The sequence below is a fragment of the Gobius niger genome (genome assembly GCF_951799975.1).
Source record: "Gobius niger genome assembly, chromosome: 11".
NCBI lineage: Eukaryota > Metazoa > Chordata > Actinopteri > Gobiiformes > Gobiidae > Gobius > Gobius niger.
In genome coordinates this window covers 11,355,756-11,376,936 of record NC_136862.1, presented here as the reverse complement: position 1 = coordinate 11,376,936, position 21,181 = coordinate 11,355,756, and the positions used below count along the sequence as shown (strand labels likewise).

At 42.0% G+C, this 21,181-nt stretch overlaps 1 protein-coding gene across 3 annotated transcripts in view; it reads right to left on the bottom strand.

Moving 5' to 3' along the window:
• The window catches only part of dscama (Down syndrome cell adhesion molecule a), a 100,959-nt gene that overhangs the window by 6,174 nt on the left and 73,604 nt on the right, over positions 1–21,181 (bottom strand). For all 3 annotated transcript variants that reach the window (XM_079565546.1, XM_079565548.1, XM_079565547.1), the window contains exons 9-24: positions 19,720–19,998; positions 19,524–19,643; positions 18,350–18,529; positions 9,096–9,292; positions 8,905–9,001; positions 8,645–8,773; positions 8,311–8,478; positions 6,776–6,846; positions 6,197–6,440; positions 5,297–5,443; positions 4,649–4,804; positions 3,903–4,036; positions 3,662–3,815; positions 2,313–2,430; positions 2,074–2,237; positions 1,890–1,988 (exon numbers count right to left, since the gene is read on the bottom strand). In XM_079565546.1, the coding sequence (XP_079421672.1) occupies positions 1,890–1,988; positions 2,074–2,237; positions 2,313–2,430; positions 3,662–3,815; positions 3,903–4,036; positions 4,649–4,804; positions 5,297–5,443; positions 6,197–6,440; positions 6,776–6,846; positions 8,311–8,478; positions 8,645–8,773; positions 8,905–9,001; positions 9,096–9,292; positions 18,350–18,529; positions 19,524–19,643; positions 19,720–19,998 (2,457 nt within the window). The remainder of the gene's footprint in view (positions 1–1,889; positions 1,989–2,073; positions 2,238–2,312; positions 2,431–3,661; positions 3,816–3,902; positions 4,037–4,648; positions 4,805–5,296; positions 5,444–6,196; positions 6,441–6,775; positions 6,847–8,310; positions 8,479–8,644; positions 8,774–8,904; positions 9,002–9,095; positions 9,293–18,349; positions 18,530–19,523; positions 19,644–19,719; positions 19,999–21,181) is intronic.

Genomic DNA, 21,181 nt, shown 5'->3' with positions numbered 1-21,181 from the left:
ATACTGGAAAGAAAACTAGATTTTACCTCTTAAGGCGAGAGCCCAAAACCAAACACATTATTCTCCAGTTCCGCATTACCCAAATCGCTTCTTGACTTGAGCTTTCAGCCTATAGGTCAGACCAACAAAACTCACCTAAGCTTTTTCATCGCGTCATCACTTTTTCAACATATTTTTTTGCTGCGTTTTTGTTGCTTTTTTGCTGCAGTTTTGTTTCTTTTTTGTTTCTTTTTCCATCACTTTTCTGTCTCCTTTTTCTCTGCATTTTTGTCGGTTTTTTGACTCGTTTCTGTCGCTTTTTTGTTACCTGTTTTGTTGTATTTTTGTAGCTCTTTTGATGCTTTTCTGCAGCATTTTCATCCTCATTTACGTTGTTGCTATTTTGCCGCTTTTTTCAAGAAGCTTCTAGATTTAGTTAAAGTCGAACTGGAGAAAATGTGCTTGGTTAAGGCGGGAGTAAAGAGGTTAATGCCAGATGGAATTAATTTGGGGTCAGTTTGGGAAAGATCATCAAAAGGTTCAGTGATGTTTCTTTCCACCTATTTGCTGACGATATCCAGCTTTACTGTTCCTTTAAACCGTCCGAAATCCAGAAGTTGAACTCTCTGCTCCATTGTCTAGTGGAAATAAAACAGTGGCTCAGCGATAACTCTTTGCAGCTCAATGCAGACAAAACGGAAACCCTGGTAATCGCACCTGATGATTCAATTCCAGGGATTAAACAGTTCCTGGGTGACTTAGGCCAGTCTGCGAAACCAAGCCTTCGTAACTTGGGAGTTATTTTTGACAAAGACATGTCATTAGTGCAGCACTGTAAGCAGCTAACCAGGAACTGCTTCTTTCAACTAAGGAACATTTCTAAACTTAGGAATATGGTCTCACGTAATGATTTGGAGCTGATCATCCATGCATTTGTGTCTTCACGTTTAGATTATTGTAACGGTGTGTTTTCATGTCTTAACAAGAAGGAGCTCTCTCGACTGCAATTAGTGCAAAACTCTGCAGCGAGAATTCTGACCCGCACAAACAGGAGGACCCACATATCCCCTATTTTAAAACAGCTTCATTGGCTGCCAGTGTCTTTTAGGATCGAGTTTAAAGTTCTGGTTCTAGCCTTCAGAGCCGTGCATGGTCAGGTTCCTTCCTATATCAGTGCTCTGGTCCAGCCTTACACCCCTGCGCGGGCTCTGAGGTCTGTGGATCAGAACCTGCTAAAGGTTCCACGTACTAGTTTTCGTACTAGAGGCGACCGATCCTTCCAGGCTGTTGCTCCCAGGCTCTGGAATGGTCTTCCGCCCTCTTTGCGCTGTATTGACTCTGTTGTTTCTTTCAAATGCAAACTTAAGACGCATTTATTTGTCCAAGCTTTTAATTAGCTACTTTTGGGCTGCTGTGATTTCTGTGTTGTTTTGACCCCTTTTTTATATTGTATGTAACTTCTGTTTTTAACTGTGTTGTGAAGCACTTTGTGGCCTTTGCCTGTGAAAGGTGCTATATAAATAAAGATTACTTACTTACTTACTTACTTACTTACTAGTTAATTTAATCTGTAAGAGTATAACTGACCCCCTGTACCATGTAATATTTAATAATTATATTTTTTCTTATGTCTCTCCCTTTGTTGTTGCTAATCACAATCCCCGGTGCCATCACCTCAACCAATAAGTCGAGCTTTCCAGTGACCTGCCTGTCAGATCCGATCATAGCTTGATCATTTACTTTTTAAATTTCTTTCTCTCGCTCCTCATTTTGCAAACTAAAAATGGCTTTCAGATCCAATCAGGAGGGGAGGGTGGGACTTGATTCTGTAATTTTTTCCCCATCACTTTAAGCCTCCGTGAAACGTGGATAAGTACAAATTACAAAGTCCAGAAAGTCAAAGTTCTGACCTCTGATGGAGCTGCCTCCGTTGTCCCCCGGGATCCAGGACAGGGTGATGGACGTGGTGGTCGTCTTGGTGACAGTGAGTCGAGGCTGATCTGGAGGAACTTTGACAAAAAAGACACGTCAATGACTGTTATGCAATGTCGTCTTCAATGTTCTTTCAACAAACTGTGTGAAAGCGTTTCTTACCTTGAACTTGCAAGTTGAGGACAATCTTATCAGACCCAAAGCTGTTACTAGCAACACAAGTGTAGTTCCCAGAGTCCTCTGCTTTGATTGTGCGGATAACCAGGCTGCCGTTGTTGTGGACGCTGCGGCGGCTGTCGGCGGCCACAGGTGCCGGCGTCGCGTTGCTAAAGTACAAGATTATGCTTGAAAGTGTACGATCCAACAACAAAACAACAATTAATATTCTCATGAGGGCTTACATCTCCTTTAGCCACTTGATCGTCGGTGAAGGATCCCCCACTGCTTTACAAGGCAACACAATGTCCCGCATCCAGGGGGTCGTGACTGTCCTGTTGAAGGTCAAGATCCGGGACGGGGCTGCAAATGCACAAAATAAAGCGATTACTGGACAATAACACTCAATTTTCGGAAATGCTGATAGATCTTAAAAGACATACAGCATTTGCTTAAGTTTTAAAACAGAAAAGCATTTGTTCCTCTCGACTGGCCCGGTAGACCAGAGGAGGACATCCATCATACAGTTCTGGGACAGGATGTGGCTGTCCTGATAGGAGGCCTAGGTCCTGACTCCAGACACCACCGGGTCTATCGGCATGAGCGATCAGCTTATCTCTTACAAGCATGTAGAGTGCTGACAGGGCCAAACGGCTTATTTACATGAGCTCCTATACCTGCGTCCTCTCAGGGAAACACTGGGAGACGCGCTTTAAGGATAATGCATGGTTTAAGTCAGTGTTTGATCATGAGATTTAACACAGCATGGTGCTAAAGGGGGAACTTTGCATATAAGAATTAAGTGCACTATTGTGTCCAATAGAGAGTGATTTTTTAAAACATGACTTTCATTTTAGTTTACGCACTTGCCTTTATCTATCAGGTCTCACAGTCTATAAAACCTGCCATCTTGCTCTAGTAGGGCTCCACAATAAATCACATAACAATGACACCAAATGCAAATTGAATGGTCACAATTGGCAAATGGCAAAAGTTGCAATTACTTGGATAGCGTAATGTTAAACAACAAAATAATCACCGTCTCCACTGGAGACAGTATAAAACTGGCTAACCCTGTAGTTTAGATGTCTACAAACATCTGAAATGCATCTTCAAATCTCAAATGGTGAAGCCCATGAACATGTTTAAAAAGTGCTCGGTGAACTTGAAACTCATAGCCATAACACTTGGGAGATATTTTTTTTCAAAGTTACAGACTTATTGCCTGTAAACAAGCAGGCAATGACTTCTTTACAGTTACAGCATGTAGAGTAACCTATGAGCCCACTAGGGCTGAACGATAACATTTCATATCTCGATATTTATGCCAGATATCTCGATATCGTTATGATACGGTATAACTATACCAAGCATTTTTCAGAAAAATGAAATCATAATATAAAAGAGTGAAGTTTTATTGATGAAAATCTATAAGTTTACACCTTGCTTTCTAGATATTAATATTTTGAATGTTCATATCTTGATATCAATACGATAACGATATATTTTGCTTTTGCAAGATTGATATCTTGAATGTTCATATCTCGATATCGATACGATAAAGATATATCTTTCAGCCCTAGAGCCCACTTACCCTCAGCCATTGGTTTAACAGTGATGATCTCACTGGCGTTGCCCCTCCCTGCTGCTGTGACCGCCACCACCCAGATACTGTACTGCCGGTTCCTGCTCAGGTTAGGGATGCGGTAGAAGAAGACATCTGGGGCGGCTTCAAACTCGCTGCTCACCTGAAGAAAAAAAGGAAACAAAGTGAACTATTGAAAAGCCCGTATCAAAATGCTGTCCAGTAATTTTAACTTGAGGGTTGAATTTACCGTGGGGTGCGGATTGGAGCAGAACACTGTGTATTTCCTGATGATGCCGTTCACTTTGAGCGGAGGGAGCCAGGACACAAACACCACAGAGTTGGACGCAGCGGCTGCTTTCACACCGGCTGGAGGACCCGGGACTGCAAGAGACAACACAGCATTGAATAGGTTACATCCATGAAGCTATAGAGTTTGATGTCATAATTTCAGATAGAGGTAGAAGCTCTCTGACCTATTTAACTATTAATATCTTAATATGTTCTACCAAGGGCCATGCAGCTGGTAGAAATGTGATAAATTCCATGGTGAATCTCAATTATCGACATGATGCTGGTGCATGGACAGGTCTACAGGCCAGGCATGTTTTTTTATACCACGCATTTCGTACACACCAACTCAATGCGCCTCTGGTGGCCGTAAAGTTTAGTAATTGTTTGGAGTGGAGTTATTTGTAAACATGAATTTGCCAGAATGCAGTTTCACTTTTACCTATTTGTGGTTAAGTAAAAATGTGCTGCATTCAGACACAGTGGATTTAAGCCGACCTGAACACAGACCTATTGATAGCATTCAAATATTATTCGACTATTATTGCTTTTGAGTTTGTAAGTTTAACAGATCAATTCTTCTCACACTTGAGTCTCATGCATTTTACACTCCTTGACATTGCATAGTATTATCCCATTTCAATGTAATAAAGACCTGATTGAATGTGTTTCCTTCCACAACAGAGGGATAGCGTAATGTCCTACCGTCCTCTTTGGTGCGGGTGTAAATCTGCTCGCTGCGGACGCCGTCTCCGGCTCGGGTGAAGGCTAACACCTGGATGCTGTAGTTTGTGTATTTCTCCAATCCATCCAACTCCAGGGACGGCTTTGAGGTGGTCACGTTCCTGATTTCTCCAAGCTCTGTGGGAGTGAAGAAGGAAAACACTTTAGTGAAGTGGATAATGAAGGGGCTTGTTGTATAAAGTGTATTTTCTATGGTATTGTTTTGTTTTTTTATCCATAAAGTTTCTCAAAAATAAACAGTAAAATAATGTAGAACTCTTTCAGATACTGTTATTGCTCATGTACAGTATAGACTTTTCTCTATTCTGAAAACTATAAAAAATAAAAAATTGCAATCCAAAAAGTCTATTCCCTCCCAAAATAGTTCATTGAGTGCTATTAAAGTGCTCATTTGCATAGCAGCAGACTGTTACTAAGCAAACTAGTCTTGGCTGTCAAATCCTCGCTCTTCACGCTCTAAATGGCAAACCAACGCGAAGTGACGGAGCGGGGTCAAAGGTAATGGCGCTGTCAAAACCAATCCAAATAACCGCAGCTCTTAATAGAAGCGCTGCAGCATTCGGGTATTTAACTCTACAATCCCTTCAGTCGATGGTTCCTGCACTGTACCTCCATCGGGCAGGTTGGCCCAGTAGATGACCCTGAAGCCCAGCAGGTTCCCGTTCAGAGCGTCTTTGGGAGGAGTCAGCCAGGACAGGGAGATGACCTCTGGGGTGGTGGCTATGGCCTGGACGTTTTCCGGAGGTCGGCTGGGAACTGGTGTCAAACACAAAAAACATTTTATTCTGATGTTTGGAGACAAAACGCGGTGCACTTTCTTCTCCACCAGGGGGCAGCGTAAGATCACATTTTACCTGAAAACCTGTTCATGTTGACATCAGAATTATGATTATATAAAAGTAAACAAATCCTGGTCAAAGTAATTATGTAATACCTAACTATGAAATAATTCAAGCCTCAAATGCAGTGTTTTTCTATACCATATGCACTTCAAACATTTTTTCCTCTCTTCAAACCACATCTTCCTTCATGAAAAATTGTTTTATTCAAGGATGTTTGAATAATCCTGCATATTCAGTCAGTCAAAAGGCTTGTCCTCCACCTGTTGATGTCAAAGCCAGAGAGCTTTACCGGACTCTGATCATTTCAGTGCTCAAATTGACTCCAATACAGTCCACTCTATTGTTTTTAGATGCATTGGAGCTGCGTCTCTCCCTTCTGTGTTAGCAGCGAATCCAGGTTTGTATGCTCACAAATTGCTTTCAATGCAATATATTCATATATTTCATGTCAGTCGAAATAATGTAAATAAAATGTAGGAGCTAACCTCTTTAACCTCTTACCGCAATGCCAAACTGGAGAAAATGTGCTTGGCTCATGTGAAAGGTTAAGGGGTTGAATAACATTCAGGATCTGCCTGTTGCCATAATCAAACCCCACAGATACAAATAAACTAACCTTGACTCTACAGTAGTGTATTAAAATGTCCAGTATGCAGTATTTTCTCACCATCCTCCAGTGTGGTCGCTGCCACCTCAGTGGACGACGGCCCAGTCCCGGCGCTGTTGCTGGCCTGCACCACGACCCCGTACTGGGTGAACTTCTTCAGATTGTCCAGCACCAGGCTCTCGGCGTTGTCCCCGGTCGTCTCCACGCTGATCACACTGAACTGGTAGTTTCCTCCGGAGCTGTACTCCCTGTAGCCCACCTGGTAGCCCTTGATGGCCCCATTCTGCAGGTGCTTCTTGGGAGGCTGGAGTTGGGAGACATGGTAAAGATGGAGAGTGATTGAGTGAGTGAATGCTTCATACATTTTATTATGCCCTGTGTTGATCAGCTCTCAGTATATTTGAATATCATGTGCAAAAATACATTCCAAAAACTAAGACAGAAAATGTAAGTGCTTACATTTCATTTCATGATTTAGCAGGTTTAAAACTAATAATTTTGCATGTTAAGTGACATTAAGTAATAGACATTTTATCTTTTTCATAAATTATGGTGCAAAAGGGAAATGTTTTACACTAAGATTGATTTAATCTTCTGCTTTACTGTTGTAACCACATATTTTACATCCAAAACGCTTACCCTCCAGGTCACTCGGATGCTCTGTGAGGACTGGGCTTCCAGCTGGACTTCTTGAGGTGGACCATCAGGGGCTAAAAACACAAAGACGTTTGACCAAAATGCCTACAAACCTCTAATCTGCCTGTATCTAATGATCTTTTTGTATGTGCTGAATGAGGGCACAGCCTCTGCAGGGGTCCCGGGACGGGCGGCAAACACGGGGGGACACGGGGGAACACATTATTTGCAGAGAGGGTCCACCCTGTGCCTATTGACCACAGTGTGACATTTACTACAGAGGCTGCTAATTGAAAAGTTGCGCTTTTAGTGCAGGGTCAGCGTGTGTTCAATAATGCAGGAGAGCCGATGGAGCTGATGTCACTGTGGCCTTAATGAATTGACTCAGTCAGCCATTTACGTCCTTTTAGTGCACATGCTCCTCTCATGTTCGCTCACTGTCTTACTTACAGAGCAACTAATGACTAAAGAGGTTTACCAATAGTACTGTGTATCATGCAACATTAATGATGTGTACAGCTGTGCTTGGTGGACTCCTATGAATAGATTGTTATCTTGTCAAAAAACAACTGTGTGTCTTTATGAACAAACATTACTCCCCTTTACCACTACCACTTACACTACACTTCTACTACAAGCAATGGAAGCCGCTCATCAAATACAAGCTTGCCCTACAGTCCTCCTGTCAGTGAAAAGTTGGGACATACAAATAAGGGAACATTTTGTACAGGCTTTACCCCGATGTTAAGTCAAAAGCCAACAATAACACTGTATCTGAAATTCAATTCAATTTGAATGGTGAAGAATTAGTCCAACACAAAGTCTTTAGTTAAAGTGGAAACAAAATGTCCTCTTATCAATTTGATAAACCTGATAAGTCTGAAGTTTAGACCAGTGGTTCCCAACATGGGGTACAGGGACCCCAGGTTGAGAACCACACCCTGGAACTGAGTCGAATTTTGATATTTACTTTGAAAGTCTTTTCTGTAAACAGTATTTTAACTATATTTTGAACGTAACACTGAACTAAATCTCAATAATTTATGTTTAGTTGCTGACTTTGTTATATTTTTGGCAGGATCTTTGGATTAGGGGGTACTTGGAGTACAAGTGAATGCCTCAAGGAGTATGTGGGACCACAGAAGTTGGAAACCACTGGTTTAAACCAGGGGCCGATGCAGGGAAAGATTTGTTTGGGTGCATTTAGCAGAGGTTTTAACTCTAAAACCACACCATTACTTTGGCATGTAAGATTAACGCAGCTCTTTCTCACACTAGTGAAGTAAAGTAAAAAGTGTAATGTATTGAGGTTATAATCATCTAGAATTATTAAAATTGCCATAAAATGTACAATTTTGCAAGTTGGGCATCCCTGTTTTTGATAGTGCCTTTTGCAATTAAATAAACCAAAAAATAAAAGTTGAAATGACATAAACCTGGACATAAATGATGCCTAAACCGAATCCAAACCCACAAAAAAACGCTATCAAATGACAAAATGGGAAAATAAATGAAGCCTAAAATTGCCTGTGACTCACCTGCTTCGTCAGTGGTGATGGTGAGCTCGTTGCTGGCCTCACTTTTGCCGATGAGGTTTTTTGCGAACATGCGGATGTTGTAGGTGGAGGAGGGGTGCAGGTCGATGATGGTGGCCTGGTTGAGCTGAGGCGACACATCTTTGGTCTTCTGTGCCGTATCCCAGGAGGCTGTGGGGTAGGGAGAGGCCATGGTTTATTGGGGTTACCCGAGTCAGTGTGGAGGTCACATCCGAGCTAAGTGCATTAGGCCTGGATTTATGAATTGGTAGCGCTGACACAATGTGAGCTCAAGGGGAAATATCGTGGCCTGGGCGGAAATGGTGTTTTTCTTTACCTGATTTGTTCTTGCTCTCGATATCAAAGCCAGTGATGGGGCTGTTGCCGTCGAAACCCATGGTCCAGCGGAGCGCGATGGTTCTGTCCTTCACTTCTCTGATCTCCACCTCGGGAGGATCTGGGGGTTCTGCAAAGAGATAAAGAAGATGAACTGCTGCAACCTGGTTATGGAGGAACAACCAACCAAACCAAACATTATTCAGCAATGTGCCAATGTACATTAAATTATGTTTTGAGAGTGAAAGTTTCCATCAGGACCTTGCACTGTGAGCTGAATAATTCCTCTGTCTTCACCAAAAGAGTTGATGGCATGGCAGGAGAAGAAGCCAGAGTCCTCTCTTACTGTGGGCATGATCTGAAGATGTAGAAAAAGAACAGCAAATGAATAAACATCCAGCACGAGTCGTTTTATTATGGTACATCTGAAATATGAACTTCTAATGATGTACCTGTAGAGTGGAGATGACCTCGTCGCCTGCCTCTTTGACAGACACCACGTAGCGGCTGGTCTCGGGGTTGATGATGCGTTCCTCTTTCTCCCACCGAACCATGATGGGCTTCTCTCCATGAGCCGTGCAGCTCATCTTCTTCTCCTCACCCTGTGTGGCTAATGTGGTGTTGGGGTACGACGTGATCATGGCGGGGACTGCAAACAGACACAGTGACGTTACCATTCGCACACATAACAAGATCACTAAGCAGTGGAGATCACATTCGACTGTCCAAAAAATTGCCACAGCTAAAATGTAAGAAGACACATTAAAATACACTGTCTGAAAAATAGTGGAAAAAATATATCACACATTCTAATATTGTTGGTCGGCCTTAAGCTTTTATGAAGAAGAAGTATCAATATAGACCAAATGTAAGAAAAAGGCTGTAGACAAAATGTGGATGTCTAATGCAGGCCTGGAGACAACTGAACAGTCAGCGTATGAACATTGAATATCCAAGTCTGACTATGCTTCCACAAGAAGTGATATAAATATTATGAGGACTCCCGTCTAAGGCGATGTTATGTGAAGGGGTATTTTAAGAACCCAGTATGGCTAAGGAGAGACAACATTAGGCCATGAGAGAATCAGTACGTTAAGGACACATTCTCTCAATTCTCTATAGCAGCTTTGATTACAACACGCATTTCAATGAGCTTCTTCAATGTCAAAAGATCCAGTGTTGCATTCATTTTTCACCAAGATCTTTTATTGATGATGGGAAAGTGTGACCACTGCTCGAAGCCTTCTCCAGCACATCCCAAAGATTCTGAATGGGGTTAAGATTTGGACACTGTGGTGGCCAATCGATGTGTGAAAATGATGTCTCATGCTCCCTGAACCAGTCTTTGACAATGAGAGCCCAATGAATCCCGGCATTGTCCGGAATATGCCCATGCCATCAGGAAAGAAGAAATCCATTGATGGAATAGCCTGGTCATTCAGGATGTTCAGGCAGTCAGCTGATCTCATTCCTTGGGTACAGTGTTGCTGAACCTAGACCTGACCTAATCCCAGATCAGTTAAATCCAGGTGGTGACTTTATTTGCCATGTATGCCTCCAATATGTAGGCGAATAAGAGGAACATAAAATATTTCTCCTCTTTACTGCATTGTACAAACTATGTTGATGCCCATCTACTATAAATTATTTTACAAACATTTCTTACATGTCTGTGTTGAGTCTAATTTAAAGAATACTTTTTTCTCACAGTCCAAACAGCACAGACAGGTTGCATAACTGATCAGTGCATTTTATGTGCAATAACTGTGGATATAACTTCATTCAGCCGCGATGGAAGCAACCAGCCACCTGGATATTTATCTTGCCTCTCAGAGTCCCAAATGGATCGCTGGTGCTAACAACGCTCCTCACAAGACTCCACACTAAACGCACGCTAACGACATGCATGGCTCATTACACCGACAGCCGACTGTATAACAACCCAGTGCTCCCCTATGCTCTCTCTCTCTCACACACACACACACACACACATGCAAATACACACATTCACACACGAACAGCAGCTACGACTGTGATGATGTGATGGGATGTGTCAGGCGAGAGGTCGCAAACATTTAAGCCTCATTTCTTATTCACTCTCAAGCCATTTGGGGCTCGGCTGCGAAAAAAGAATGCTGATTTATTTTGCATGACAAGTATGAATTTTTAGTGAGAAAGCGAAAGGGGGGTAAAAAAAGAGCTCGGGTCTGTGTAAACGTTAGCATTTTAAAGCTACTTTCATTTCAGGCGTGTACGGATCTCAGAGGCGGTGCGCGGTGATGTTGTTGACACTCGAGGCACTGCTACACACGGCGCTAGGTGACAAAAAGCGAGAACTGGGAGGCGAATAGGCGACGGGGGGAAACTGTAGCAGAGACGAGAGGAAGATGTCTGCCTGACTGCTGCTGCTGTTCACATCAAAGCACTCGCACTGGTGTTCTACTGACACAGCTCAAACACAGACGTAATGTTTGGAAATTCATGTTTGGGAACTGGAAGCATAATGTAGAAGTACAGCATGAACAGATACAGAATGCATATATCACAAAACTGGAATGTCTTACTCTTAAAGCAAGACCAAACAAAACACCTACGTAGGAGGGTTTGGGTTTGAATGGTTTTCGATGGCAAGAAGCTGCCATTTTGTTGGTAAATTAGCCAAAACAAGACAAAAAGAACAACTGTTGAGTCACTACTGGTAAAAGGCCCACAGCGCCTAACACACAATAGCAGCAGAATACTTTCATTAGAATGCAAACTTTGCATTTAGCATTTTAAAATCTTCATTGGATTAACATTACACAGACTGAGAATTGGACTTGGTTATGACAACACAATCCCCGTATCTTTGTAAAAGGTTCATACTGTCTTCTTTGGTTAAGCCTATTACAGTTTTGTTCTTTTAGTAAGACAGGAAGTTTAGTTTACCTGCTTTACTAGTTTCGATCACTTCCTGTGATCTTCCTGAAACTGTAATAGGCAATTCCCATATATACAGAAGACACTAGAGGTGGACCTCGATACCAATCCCTCAAGACGAGACTTGTTCACGAGAATGATTTAACAAAATGAACATCAATCATCATTAAGTGCAAACCAAAATATCATGTAAACATTGGTGGGTACCTATTAACTAATATTTCCTTGGAGCTGTCTACAAAGAGTGTATTGAATGCTGTGTAGTAAAATAAAGAAAAAAATCCATAATATCAATCTACTGAGGGCCGAAAACTCTTGTGGCCTTTGATCTGGCAAGATGTTGTGCCCATTCCTAGAAGACACGTCTATTCAAGGCTGTGGGAACCCAGGGTGCTCTGGATTCTGCAGTCCCCCCCTGGTGGATAGTATGTGTATTACAAGCAAAATGATTAAACAGGAAATAAGCACACAGCTCTGCATTTATTTCCTCTTTAGGATTTTTAAATAGTCTCAAAATACAGCCAGGTATACGTTGTATCAAGCACATCGTCTTTTTTTTAAAACAGATACCAAAATCACATAAAATATACATACATTTTTCAAAAACCATGTAGGCTAACTATCCACATACACAAATCACATGGGCCTAGTCAATAATGAACTTTGATGTACCACTCAAAGCGAATGCCATTTTCCTTGTAATAACAATTAGCAGGATGTCTTTATCACATCGCTAACACAATACACATGTCATCTGTGGGCACAAGTGTGTCTGTCTGGAGCCTTTGTTTGAACATCTTGCATGTGTGTGTACCAGTGGGTATCTTTGCGATTTTGTGTGCATGTACAAGCAGCCAGCTGAGCCTGCCCTGGGGCACACTCTGTGGCTCTGTAATTGTTGTATTGATGTATTTCTTTAATATCCAGCGGAATATGGAAACCGGAGAAGAAGCGGCGGCTCGGTGAAGGTAAAACGAGAGACAATAGAGGACGAGGGGAGAGATGGAGAGAGAGGGAGGAGTGCTCATTAGAGAGGTGCTCCCCTGGTATCTAATTCAGCTGTAACAACAACACTGACGCTCCCCGCAGCAAACACAGCTGAACCCCAGTGCAGCTCGTATTACACCTCACATTAGTCACTGTACAGTCTCCACCAGCACAATCGTCAGAGCTCACTCTCATCATTGATCTGCGGCTGTTTGGACAGGCATGACTCTTATTTCATTATGTACACACAAGCTGAGAATGAGGGTTTTTGTTTTGTCTAGCATTACTGTCTTTTTCATATCTAATTATACCATGATGAGGATCTACTGTAAGAGGTGGTTCAATGAGTGTGTTAACGTTAAATGGTTTCATATTGAGCAATAGTTAATTTTGTGCAGCTTCATCCCTTTTCATGCATTCTCATATGTTATTGTTGACCAATTAGGAAAAAAAGAACATTTTTTAAGACACTGCATTTAATATAGGCTCTTGTGCACGCGGACTCTGTTGATTGACGCTTCAGTCCAAATTGCTAACTCGTGTGTGTTGTATAGCTGTTAAACCACACTTTAATACACAGTTTTGCATCCAGTCCACATTTAAAATCACCTGCGAATGACGAAATACAAGCTCCTGCATGTTTGCGGCACAGTACGTTGTGTCTTTTATGTGCATTTTGAGCAGAGCCCTGTTCCTCCACAGCAACCCAGAGGGCAGTGATGATACGCTTAAGCCTGCAGGGGATTGTGGGGGATCGGCTGGCTGCTGATAGGCTACTCCCGTGAGACAAAAGCCCAGCGGCCCCTCCCTCCTCTCCCAGGCTCCCTTTCACCTGGCCAGGTTACCATGCCAACCAGCATCGGACACTCATCTCTCCTCCCCTCTCTCTCCCTCTCTCTCTCTCTAGACTCTACTCTTAGAAAAAAAAAAGAGGGCCATTTCTAGTAGCCAGGAATAGAACATGGACCTGCCATTGATTTTCAGCAGAGTATGATGATTACACAATCACGCCCCGAATGTCGCAATGCAGGGCCAAATACAAAGATACTGTAGGAAAGGTTTTTAACGTCTTTATCCCGTGACGTGGGAAGCACATTGACAAGAAATCAATTACCGCCACTGAGGTAATATCAGAGAATGACCACCTTGATGGAGGCTCTCTTGGATTGACATTATTAGGCGTTTCCTCAAAATAGCCTGACCTAAATGATTTGATGAATAGTTCTTTGGGGGTCTGAGACTGGTGTGTTGACTGTGCTGTATCTTCCCTGTAACTAGGTGAAACCAAATTCTAAAAATAAATAAATTATTGAATCACTTATTACACAAATTCTGTATTGAGTGCTCAAGGAATTCTGCATGAAATTATCATATTGCCCCCAATGTTGCACAAAGAATTCTACCCAATTATTGTCTTTTGTGATTATGTTGAGAATATACCTAGCGGGCACAGTTTCCTTAAGCATCCGTTCAGCCATAATAATGCACATAATGCCTTTTATTATTTTGATTTGCGTCTATGTTTAGCCCCAGCCGTGAGTCCCGGCTGGCGGAGTAAAGGCCAGAGGGCTGGACTCGGAAGCGAGGGTCACACACAGCGGTAAGAGCGCAGCCGTGTACAGCCCCTCTTCCCCCGGGGGACATACTCCGAGTGGGCGCTGGGGAGTCGACGCAGCCAGGGCGAGGGTAAAGAAGAGAGGTGGGGGTGGGGGGTATGATGGCAAATGCACAAAGATGACTGGTTCACTGGCTGCCTGCAATGTACTGAAATAATTCTCTTAGCTGCACAATTGGCTTAGACACGGAGCATGATAGCAGAATGTTAGGCTGGGGCAGAGAAGTCATCCTTCGGCGGGGTCGTGGGGGGGGGGCGAGGGATGCAGATGAGTAAATAAGATGAAATAAATACGGAACAGAGGAAATGATAGCTCTCGTCGTGGTCGAAGAGGCTGCTGTTGCAAGAGCACTTGGTGACCACAAGACCATTTAGTGTTGTCTTTAGTGAAGCCTCATTATGCTCAGGCCCCATCGCTATGATGATGTCTAATAGGCCTGATTGGCTCTAATTGGCAGTGATAAACGCTGAGTGGCTGTTGACTGACTCTGATAGCATCCACCGTGCATCGGTAATGAATTGACCCAATTGTATCTGTTTTGAAACTCAGTGATGCTTAGCTAAAAGTCAAATCAATAATGTGCTTAGGCTAATGTCTACAAGAAAGGAAGGACACGCTAATGTAAGATTCCAAAATAGTAAAGCCATAAATGGTAGCAGAGACCGCAGCTGTAAGGAACTATTATGAAGTGATACTCAGCCAATTACACCATTGTTAAGCAAAATGTTAACAGTGTTTTAAACAGCACTTCCACAATTCAGGCAAGAAATTAGTGATGGGATTTACGACTCTTTTCTGGAAGTTGAGTCTTTGGGATTTGTTCATTTCAAAGAGCCGTTCAAAAGACTGGCTCTTTTAAATGTAACATTAAAAGAACGCCAGCCAGATAACTCACAATACCCAAGACGCACACTTGACAACGGGACTGATGTTTACGCTTTGAAAAAAAAAAAAAAAACGTGTTTCTGAATAAAATCTTGCACCACAACTAATGAAAAGAGGTTCTAACTGTCTGACAAATCATTTTTAGTGCATTTAGCTTTGACTTTAGTGCAAAAAGCTTTAACTTGTGTTGCCGGCTCCATTGTTGGGCTTATTCTTGTGTTCATTTGGGGCGAGTTCTGGGTGAAATCGACTGAAGAAAAGATACAGCTCTTTTCACATTTGAGATCCAGTTCGAATCGCTCACCATGAAGAGCCGTTCAAAAGAGCCCATCGGCCCATGGACGTCACATCGCTACAAGAAATGTAGCAAAACCTAGCAAGAGACCAACAGACTTTGATTTGGTAGACTGACCATGACGAATCTCCATAGTTTACAGACGAGGCATTGGCTCATATGTACAGACAGTCACAACAAAGAAAGCTCAGAGCCAGCTCTTTACAATGGGCACACTTCATTCCTGACGTACTGTGACTGAGGAACACAAAAGCAGGTCTCTATTTGAGCCACCGCAGCAGCACCCAAGTCTTTTAGCAACAGCAGCACGGGTCGCACGGTATATCATGTATTGTGGATTATTGCTTTTGTGCATATGCCTGTCTGTTTGCTCACCTGTGACTGATAATTGATATTCTGCACTGTACATCTGGGCTTTCTGATTAGACCTATTGATTTGTATGTTTGCGGACACTCCCGACCGCATGCGGGACAGCCAATACCGCGCGGGGGAGATCATACTATCTATCACGTGAGAGCTGCAGTGTGCGTCAGCCTGTGTGCCTCCCTAATTGGCTCCTAAGCCTCTTAAGTAGCTGCCACCGCTCAAGTGGAATTGGCTGGCCGCTATAAACAACATGAAACAGTACAGAGAGAAGAGAACATCACAGCGGAGCATATTATCACGAAGCACACCACACGCACAATAAAATGTGTTTTTTTTTTTCCTCGGAACTGTCCACTGCTGCAAAAATACAGAATAACATCAGAGAGGTACAAAAAAACAGGCCGGTTTATATTTGCAAAAGTGGATTTCTTTTTGTTTGTATCCATTTGGAGATCAAAAATACGGGCAACATTAAATCAAAGAATGTTGCTCTTAGTCCAGTATTACCTGGTGTTTACGCTGGAATAAATAGACTTTCTGTAAGGTGGGTTCTGACAAAGTAGGTCCTATGCATTTCCAATCGATCTGGCTTCCATTTCTATTTCAACACCGAGCTGATAATGATGATTGGATTACTATCAAAACAAGAAGAAAATAACATCAACTCTAATGCCTTTCCATTTCTTCCAACCATCGGATGAAAAGCCTGTGTTCAAACTAAACGGCAAGTTTTCAGATGTCAATCCTGATCGATAAGGCATACTATCGCATATACAGTATCTCAGTCGTTATAATTAATGTTTCATTCATATTAAATATCAGCTCTTGAGCTAAATTTGGTTTTCATTCAAACATTTGAAAAGTTATGATCATATCAATGTATCTATCTATGTATCTATCTATGTATCTATCTATGTATCTATGTATGTATCTATCTATCTATCTATCTATCTATCTATCTATCTATCTATCTATCTATCTATCTATCTATCTATGTATCTATCTATGTATCTATCTATGTATCTATGTATGTATCTATCTATCTATCTATCTATCTATCTATCTATCTATCTATCTATCTATCTATCTATCTATCTATCTATCTATCTATCTATCTATCGTTTAGCACAAAGATTAGTGATATCGCAACCATATCGTTACATAGGAAAAGCAGGAAGCAGGATGTAGATGTCTATATGAACAAGTACAAGCTACAGTATATGGTGCTGAGCAATATAAAGTGGCATTATGAATATGCCAATTCTGTCTGCACAAAGAATTTAACTGTTAGATTGTGGAGATCTTTAGCTTTTAAATGAGGTGTTACATGGCCAAAAGTGATATTGACCATGCATGCAAATCCTGGCAGCCGGCAAAATTTGCCTTTACAGATTAGACAGGCTCAGTCTCAGGCTCAAGTCACTTCTGAAAACACATCTTTTCCCACTTGCTTTTGGAAATGTTATGTATATAGCTTCCTACTGCTTTGGCCAAGCTGTAAAGTTTTAAAGTGCTTTATAAATAAAGTTGGTATGGTGTGTTATATTGGCAAATGATTTTTGGCTTTAATGGTAAAGTTAAGTGATTTTCCAATACCACCTGAAAGTGCTTACCACAACTTTAATTATAGTAAGTGTGCACTTTTGTATGCACATTGAGCTGACTTCTAATCTCCCGAGTTTGGGTCTATATGAGAGAGTTGGGGGCAGACAGATTTGAGTCTGGCAGACAGTGAGACGCACAGCGGGGAGCACTCTGCTTTGGCTTGATAAGAGCCACAGGGCGTAAGCCTCATCCAACAGCAGCTGATGAGAGAGAGCACCCAGCCACAGTGGGCCGGCCGCCATCATCACGTATACTGCAGCCACACGCACACACTCTCGCACACTCACGGCTGGGGTCAGACAGACAGTAGGCGATAAAACCAAGGCAAAAATAGGTTAGTGCAGACTCTTAAAGCTATGGTCCTTTTAGCAACTTTCTCTGACACAGGATATGGTTAAATGATGCATTAGGGCCATGGTTTATTAAGTGTCCTGTGAAAGTGACAGGGCAGTGTTTGGGAAAAGGCTGAAATCCACCTGAATAGGCAGAGAATCTTTAAACCTCAGTATTAGATAAAGGTGACCTCAATATAGCTTAGGAGTTAAATAACCAGCATGTTTTCTTTCATTTGCATCACTGTTGCGTGAGCAGGGGATCATTTTAGAGTTATCATAGGAAGAATCCCCTCATAAACATCACAGACTACAGAGAGACTGACAAACGTTGAATAAATGGAAAAGAATGACATTACAGGGATGAAAGAGAGTCATGGATGAGCCACTCCCGCTTCCTGCTTTTCTCAAAGTCCTCTTTTCCACATGGCAGCCCCTGTCTGCATGCAGAATTCAAGGCCTAATGGAGGAGAGCTAAGTCCTTGGCTTTACAGAGAAAAAAATGATTGATGTACTATCTTTCGGAGATGTGATGTATCTGTTGAGTATATCGCTTTAATGGTATTCAGGAAGAGAGAGGAAGCTCATGTAAAACACCACAAGATGTTTTTGGTGAATTACCTCACAACTGTTACTCCTAATATTTCTAGACATTATTCAAAGCAGTCACCACAGTAAATCTCACCCAAATGAGACTTACTTTTGACGTTGAGGTACATGGATTTGCTGACGTCTGCACCCACGTCGTTGCTGACCCGACACAGGTAGAAGCCGCTGTCCTCCTCCAGAACATGTTTGATGAGCAGGGAGCCGTTGATCAGGACCTCGATACGGGAACCCGGGTTCAGAGGGATGGGCTTGAACTGAGGGACACCCGCACCTGCACAGTAGGTTTACAAACATGTGTCAAATATGTGTGGACGATGTATTGAAGAACAATTTTGTTCATTAAAACAAGTGTTTATTACAGCTGATGCAGCTGCTGATGAACACAACAAATCTAACACCAGTGATTTTAGCAGCGAACTGAGACCAAGTAATACTAGAGCTAGAAGCTATATTTATTTAATATTAATGCATTTTAAAATAAGAAAATAACAAACTCTGATGCAACCACTGAAAATGCTCCTTTTCATTATTATTATTATTATTTTTATTATTATTATTATTATTATATAAACTGTTGATAGAAGAAAATCAATACTGCCACCAGTATAGAAATATTCATATTGTAATTTTAATGAGACCATCGCTGGTCTAAAGGTCAAAATCAAGACAGAAAAACAAACAACAATAATTAACAGCAGAAAACTCTTACCACAGTATAACAATGATTTTCGGAGCGCATTTGTAAACCAAACAAAGCCTCAGAGATTAAAAACTGATAAGGCCTTTACAGAAGCCTCTAGCTGCTTTTGAATATACTGTAGTTCTTGTAGAAACAAATTCAGAGACTTGTGTTACATAATCTTGCCCTTCTCTGCTACTTCCACAGAGACATAACTGTGGTGTTTTCATAAGCTCTTGTTTGGACTTGAGGTGGGTGTTTTATGCATTCAGCCTTAAGGCTGTGGACAATAGGTTTGTTGTGTTAGCATTCGAAAACACATCATCTCCTGCAGAGGATGTGCTTGCCTAAGGACAAAAATCTTCTTCTAATTCAGCATGTTTGTCAAACTAGAGAAACGCAAAAGTCAGTGAAAATCTGAACAGCATACAACACAGGGGAAGGTGCAATGTTTTCTGCCACATAAGACAGAAAAGGTAGAATTAATGAGCAGAGAAATCACAGAACTGTAGATTTCACAAGAAGCGCCACAAAAGTACGGATTAAAAATGAATCTATGGAAGTGCTTTTGAACATTCTCACCCACCTTTTGAGTACTCCCATTGGATGGTTGGAACAGGATATCCCTCTGCTGAGCAATTCAATATCACTGACTTCCCGTAAATGCCGTCCTGATCTTTCGGTTGCACAACAAATTTAGGTGGAACTGAAAGAGGAAAAAAAGGTATTAAAATGAACAAATAACTGTTAACTCTTAGTTGAACTAGTCTATCGGCACAGACCTCTGACAATAAGCTGGCTCTGGTGCTCCACGGCGGCCGCCTGGTTGCGAGCGATGCACGTGTAGTTGCCGTTGTGCATGAGCGTGAGGTTGGATATGCGCAGGGAGCTGGTGAAGTCGATGTTGTCTATGGTGACTCCGAGGCTGGCTGGGATCGGTCGGCCATCTTTCTGCCAGGTGATGAAAACGGGCTGGTCTCCTGACATGACCACACAGGGGATGAAGACCCGCTGGCCGATGGAGAAGCGCGGGAACTCAAAAGGATGGATGGTAGGAGGAACTGGAGCAAAGAAAAGTTCTTGTTGAAGTCATGTTTTGCAAATGATGCCTTAGCAGGTTATCAATTCATGCTCTTTTTACAGTATAAGGCAATCATTCTCAAAGCGTTGATTGGTCTGAAGATCCAACAGAGGGATGATAATAATTGATAATAATAATTCACTCTATTCAAGGGTACTTAAAAATAAAATAACAAATAGCAATGATTCAAGGCTAAATATTTGATTGGAGTAGTCAATTTTAACAAAAAAGTAACAACATTTCTTTCAATCTTTTGTCTCCTGCTCTGCCCCTAGATCCCCATTTTGGAACCACTAGAATAAAGCAGAACATTTCTTTATTGTTGCTCATAAACTTGTACTTTCAAGTTATTTTTAAGATCTTGTTTTACTACTAGTTAAGGGAAACAGGCTTTGAACATAAAAAGCCTCATTAATCCATTAGTTAAATTAACTGTATATTTCAGATACATTACTGTTTACTACAACTTCTGGTCAGTTTCCTGTCAAAAACTATTACGCTGTGATTTTGCAAAGATAAGCAATAATCTACTGTCATGTCACACTCACTGAGACTCAATTTCCTCTCAAAACAACACAGATAACGTGCTCGTCACTCTCTGGGGGCACTTTAGCCACTGTGAGAACCTGACGCTTCGGAAAATTAATGATTTTAAATAACATCGGAATAAGCAGCACTTCAGCGCTTATTTAATTCACAACAAAATAGGCATAATAGGCTCCTGGGGATTCCCTCTCGGCAGCGCTGGAATGCTAAGCAGCCGGCGGGCAAATTAGCCGAGGTGGAATGGCGGCGCCGCAGCTTTGTCTACGCTGCGTGATTTCCCCCTCGCGCACTCGTTAGCACTCCAAGACCTGTGTGAGAGAGGGGGGGGGGGGCTGCCCGTTCCACACTTCAAATTATGCAACGTCATTGAGGGAAGAGAGCCATCTGAGGTTATCATCGCCTGGCTCATCTCTCAGGGCTGTATATTCAGATGAGCCCGGGATAAACAGGCCGGATGATGGAGATGCTGCCGCGCTATCACTGACACAGATACACACTGTCCTCTTCATCTGTGGATCTATGTAGATATCATTGATATAGATATGTGGTGATGTGACTTTATAGGTGTCCTAGAGCTCTTTAAAAGACAGGGGCCTATGTTCCATGATGGAGAATCC